A 5571-nucleotide genomic window follows, 5' to 3' on the forward strand; every position below is an offset into this window, starting at 1 on the left:
TCTATCTATCTATCTATCTATCTATCTATCTATCTTTCATGATAACGTTGACATTTCTGATTCCAAAGTGTTTTGTAAATAAAAAAGTTCAGTGAGGTTTGCAACCAACAATTATTTTTATTGTTGAATAATCATCATCATAACAACAGTGAAACCTCCACCACAGCGTCCCCCAGCTCAGGGTAAAGACCAGTACTTTAGTCTGGTCCACATCCCAGAGACCAGGGACCAACTCCCTGTCAGAGGACGAAGACAAGGACCAGTACTTTAGTCTGGTCCACATCCCAGAGACCAGGGACCAACTCCCTGTCAGAGACGAGGAGCAGCAGAGACGTCCGTAAAGGACCTGATTATTGTTATAATAAATTAATAAATCATCCACCAATCACAGCTGTGTCCACATTTAAAACCACTTTAAACCTTCTTATTTACTCAGGCTTTTGTTTTTAAATGTGTCTATGTGTGTGTGTGTGTGTGAGTGTGTGTGCGTGTGTGTGTGTGTGTGTGTGTGCGTCTGTCTGTGTGTGCGTTTGTCATGTGTGTGTTGTGTGTGTGGTCTGTGTGTGTGGTTCTTCTGGCCGGTGGTGTTAGTGTATGTGTGTGTCTTTCTGTCTATGTATGGTGTTCTGTTGCCGGTGTGGTGTGTGTGTGTGTGTGTGGTGTGTGTGTGTGTGTGTGGTGTGCGTGTGTGTGTGTGTGTGTGCGAGTGTGTGTGTGTGTGTGCGTCTGTCTGTATGGCGTTTGTCTGTGTGTGTGTCTGTGTGTGTCTGGTTGTGTGTGTCTGTTTGCGGTGTGTGTGTGTGTGTGTGTGTGTGTGGTGCGTGTGTGTGTGTGTTTTGTGAGGCGTGTGTGTTGGTGTGTTGTGTGACGTGAGCGTGCGTGTGGTGTGTGGTGTTGTGTGGAGTGTGTGGTGTGTGTGTTGGTGCTCGTCTGTGTGCGTTTGTCTGTGTGTGTGTATGGTGGTTGTGTGTGTGTGTCTTTCTGCCGGTGTGTGTGTAAGGTATGGTGTGGTTTCTGTCTATGTGTATGTGTGTCTGTTTGCGGGTGTGTGTGTGTGGTGTGTGTGTGTGTGTGTGTGGGGTGGTGTGCGTGTGTGTGGTGTGTGTGTGCGGTGTTGTGTGTGTGTGTGTGTGTGGTCTGTCTGTGTGTGCGTTTGTTTGTGTGTGTGTTGTGTGTGTGGTGTCTGTGTGTGTGTGTCTTTCTGCCGGTGTGTGTGTAAGTGTATGTGTGTGTCTTTGTCTATGTGTATGTTGTGTCTATTTGCCGGTGTGTGTGTGGTGTGTGTGGTGTGTGGTGCGAGTGTGTGTGCGTGTGCGTGTGTGTGTGTGTGTGTGTGCGAGTGTGTGTGTGTGTGGGTGTGTGTGTGCGTCTGTCTGTATGTGCGTTGTCTGCTGTTGTGTGTCTGTGTGTGTCTGTGTGTGTGTGTCTGTTTGCCGGTGTGTGTGTGTGTGTGTGTGTGTGGTGCGTGTGTGTGTGTGTGTGTGTGAGTGTGTGTTTGTTGTGTGTGTGTGTGTCGTCTGTCTGTGTGTGCTTTGTCTGTGTTTGTGTGTGTGTGTGTGGCTGTGTGTGTGTGTGTCTTTTTTGCCGTTGTGTGTGTAAGTGTATGTGTGTGTTTTCTGTCTATGTGTATGTGTGGCTGTTTGCCGGTGTGTGGTTGTGTGCGAGTGTGTGTGCGTGTGTGTGTGTGTGTGTGTGCGAGTGTGTGTCTTTCTGCCGGTGTGTGTGTAAGTGTATGTGGTTGTGTGTGTGGGTGTGCGTTCTGTCTGGTGTGCGTTTGTCTGTGTGTGTGTGTGTGTGTGTGTGTCTTATCTGCTGTGTTATTGCACTCTTATTCTATAAGAGTTTTTATTTTTTTATGAAATGCTGATCGCTTAGCTTCCTCTGTAGGTGGTGTAGGAGAAGCGACTCATCAGCAGAGGGAGGTGAAACCTCTGCTCCGTCTCAGTGATGGTAAACACAACCTGGACACACACACACACACACACACACACACACACACACAACACACACACACACACAATAAATACAAAAATTTTTTACTCAGAAATGGATGAAATATTACAGAATTTAAAAACTAATTTTAATTTAACTTAATCTACTCAAGTACAGTAACATGAGTAATTGTAATTTGTCACTGACGACCTCTGGTCCAAACACAGGGACCATCAGATAAATTATATAAAGCGTCTTCTAGACAGCTAGGTGAGAAAGGGGTGGGGGGGTTATCTCCTGCAGCATCTCCACCCGTACCTCCACATACGGGTAGAAGGAGTTCTGACCCATCTTCTCCCAGTAGGAACCCGTCTCAAAGCGCAGCTTGTACGTGCTGGCGCTGAACGCTTCCCTGCTGACGAGTCCTGAGCAGCGGCCATCTTCATTTGTAGTCCTGAAAATCACAAAAACGGTTGTCGATTGTTCATTCAGATTTACAGAATCACAGATTCCGATTTCTAAGGCTGCAACGGATGATTATTCTCCTCGATTTGCTGTCTCTAAATGTCAGAAAACGGTGAAAAATGTGGATCAGTGTTTCCCAAAAAGCCCAAGACACGTCCTCAGATGTCTCGTTTTGTCCACAACTCAAAGATTTTCAGTTTACTGGCACAGAGCAGAGAAGACACCAGAAATATATTCACATTTAACGAGCGGACATCAGGGAAGTTTTATGACTCAAATCGATTAATCGATCATCAAAGTAGTCACGGATTATTCAAGATTTGACAAGTAGGGTCGGGCATTGTTTGGATTTATACAAAAAAAATGACATCGAAGAAAGGCTGTTTCATAGAATTTTTGCTTTTAAATTGATAAGTATTTAAATGTAACAATATCTTAACGTTTCAAAGCACTTACATGTACGATAAGTACACCTAAGTCACCTAACACACAACTATAATTTAAACAAATGTAAAGATACATTTTTGGGGCTTTTTTCCCTTTATTATAGTGGTAGCAGCCTACATGGGGCGAAGTTAGAACAAAGCTAATTTACCCTGTCGGCTCCAGAAAACTGTCTCCGTATTTGTCAGTAGGGTGTTGTCCGGCAACTTTCGCACGCAGAAGAAGAAGATAAAAAATTAAAAAATTCTGTTATTATTATTACTACTAGCGTGAGATGAGATTTATTGAAATGAGGACGTTTCCTCGGAAACAAAGGGAAGAATGTAAGATGGGATTTATTTTGTGAATATTTAGTTAACAAATGACCGTTTGTAGTGTTACTGAAAAAGGTAATATTTCCATCAGTTGTAGCTTCATAGTGTATTCCATTCCTTCATTTAACAAGGGACTATCTAACATGTTGTAGGCCTGCCCTGCCTGTGATTCGGTCAACAGGTTGGCGGAGGGATACGATGAGATGCTGAGTATGGTATGAGTCTTGAGCAAATTCTACACTGGAAAGGAGTGTGATTAAAGAAATGGACCAAGTTACAGTCAAAGCTGTCTCCGTGCTCTGACTCCATCCACGCCCCGAAAGTACTAGTATGGAATCACGACTAGTTACTAGTTAACGCAAACATTCACTAGCGTTACACTACACTGTCAGAAATAGGGGTACAGTAGGGGTCCATTTCTGTCCCCCAAGGTACAATCTATACCAGCGTACCCCACAGGGCTCATTGTTGGACCTCAAGGAACATATATGGACCTTTTTGAGGGTCTAAAGGTAAATATATATGTTCCCAAGCATTAAAAGGTACACATATATGTACCGTTTATTTTAAAAGTTAAGGTCCAATATCAAGAGACTAGCCTCTGCCGAGCCACATTTGTTGTGAAAGTTGTTTAAAGGTTTCAATTATACCTTAATTGTTTAAGGTAGATTTAAAATTATCGCTATATTTGAGTAGCCTTGAAATAAAGGAAATAAAAAGTTTTGTAAGTCAATTTGCTGAAATTAAATCGAAATGATTTGATTATTGATTATTATTGATTATGTAAATACAAAAACAACACATATAAACACACACATGGCTGATTCTCGCTGTTACAGTGGGTTTCATCAGAAACATTTTTGCATTGCACAGCCCACATTATCCATCATCTAATTACTGGAGAGCGGGACGGAGACTGCCAGCTCACTACTGTTGATTGGTGGAAAGATGTGTCAAATGTGTAGAGCCAGCCCTGATTGGCTGCTTGATCTCAACTTAAAACACAAGGGTACAAAAACTGTACCCTTTGAGGGTACAGCCCCAGTGACAAGCCATTGTACCCCTAAAGGTACAATTATGTACTTCATTTTCTGAGAGTGTAGCAACCGTGGTGGTTTTGTTGTTGTTGTCATTGCTTATAATTCCTCATGGGGGGGGGGGGGCGACAGAAACTACACACTATAGCTTTAACAGACGTGTCAGCACTGCAGTTGTGTTCGAGCCCGATGGACCTACCCGACACTCAGCATGTTCCAGATCATCAGCGTGGGGTCGAGCCGGTGCAGGCTGACGTCCACCTTGGCTGCCGGGACGCCGTCTCCGGTGTTCAGCACGTGAGTGGTCAGGGGGCCGGGTTCGGCGGACGTCATGATCTGCTGGACAGGTGTGGACGGGACAGCTTTACCTGGAGGACGTTCAGTCACAGGTACGGTCTGAATGGGCTCCGCGATGCCAACACACGGAAGGTACATGACGAGTAGTCTTCCACCCTCGGTATCAATCGACACGTTTCCCTTAATGCCTTTGTTTTGTGAAGCGCTTTCCCAAAACAAGTCACAAAGTGCTAAGTCTTGCATTGCCAGACCTTCCTCCACAGCTCTGCAGAAGATGGACCTCATGGATCCACCTTTCACAGACAGCTAGCTAGACCATCTGTCCAATCTGAGTTTTCTGTTGCACGACTTTTGAAAGTACGCACGTTCCACCAAAACAAGTTCCTTCCCGAGGCTGTTCTGCAGCGGCACCGGGGCTCCGTCCGGCGCTAACGCTGCCCATGGCGACTGTGATTGGCTTAAAGAAATGTCAATAAATATAAGTGCATGTTTGTCCTCCTGGAGGAAGGTCTGGCCATGTGAGACTACCCATAATGCAACATGACTGCCGAGAGTTTTGTTGAACATTTGGTTGTGTTATGCTAGTTAGCGGCTAATGTAGCCTGCAGCAGAGATGAGCAAGGGGGTCAGCCTCTCCTCTCTAAGCGAAGCTCCCCGTGGCGCCATTTTGATGCTACAAAGCCATCGCCTGTAGTTAGCATCCCATTGACTCCCATTCATTTTTGGCGCCACTTTGACAGAGAATAACTTCACAGCACGGGTGGGTCTAAGACGTAAACACTTACACTCTCATTGTCAATGTATACGTTATGATATCGGTGCCATAAACCCAAGAGGGGTAAGTGAGCCCCCCCGCAAATTGTAGCTCCCATGGCGCCATTTTGATGCTAACAAGCCATCACCCGTCGTTAGCATCCCATTGACTCCCATTCATTTTGACGTCACTTTGACAGCGAATAACTTTTCAACTGAAGCGTTTAAAGACTCTATTCGTCCGTTGCTTATTTTCTAAAGAAACACGACAATGTATAAAAGGCTCCGTTACCTTGCAGCTCACGTTATGGCTCCGTAGCAGACGTTTT

The 5571-nt window shown here is 44.9% G+C and overlaps 1 protein-coding gene and 1 long non-coding RNA gene across 4 annotated transcripts in view; both read right to left on the minus strand.

Moving 5' to 3' along the window:
* Positions 1-5571, minus strand: part of LOC116686870 (uncharacterized) — a 22964-nt gene that overhangs the window by 7696 nt on the left and 9697 nt on the right. The window lies entirely within an intron of this gene.
* LOC116686868 (5-hydroxyisourate hydrolase) overlaps positions 1751-5571 on the minus strand; it is a 5710-nt gene continuing 1889 nt past the window's right edge. Inside the window, exons 2-4 of one of the 3 annotated variants that reach the window (XM_032511913.1) lie at positions 4392-4560; positions 2251-2386; positions 1751-1961 (exon numbers count right to left, since the gene is read on the minus strand). In XM_032511913.1, the coding sequence (XP_032367804.1) occupies positions 1872-1961; positions 2251-2386; positions 4392-4560 (395 nt within the window). In that variant the 3' untranslated portion in view covers positions 1751-1871. The remainder of the gene's footprint in view (positions 1962-2250; positions 2387-4391; positions 4561-5571) is intronic. The other 2 variants (XM_032511914.1, XM_032511915.1) reach the window with 2 other exon arrangements.

This window comes from Etheostoma spectabile, unplaced genomic scaffold (assembly GCF_008692095.1).
Source record: "Etheostoma spectabile isolate EspeVRDwgs_2016 unplaced genomic scaffold, UIUC_Espe_1.0 scaffold517, whole genome shotgun sequence".
NCBI lineage: Eukaryota > Metazoa > Chordata > Actinopteri > Perciformes > Percidae > Etheostoma > Etheostoma spectabile.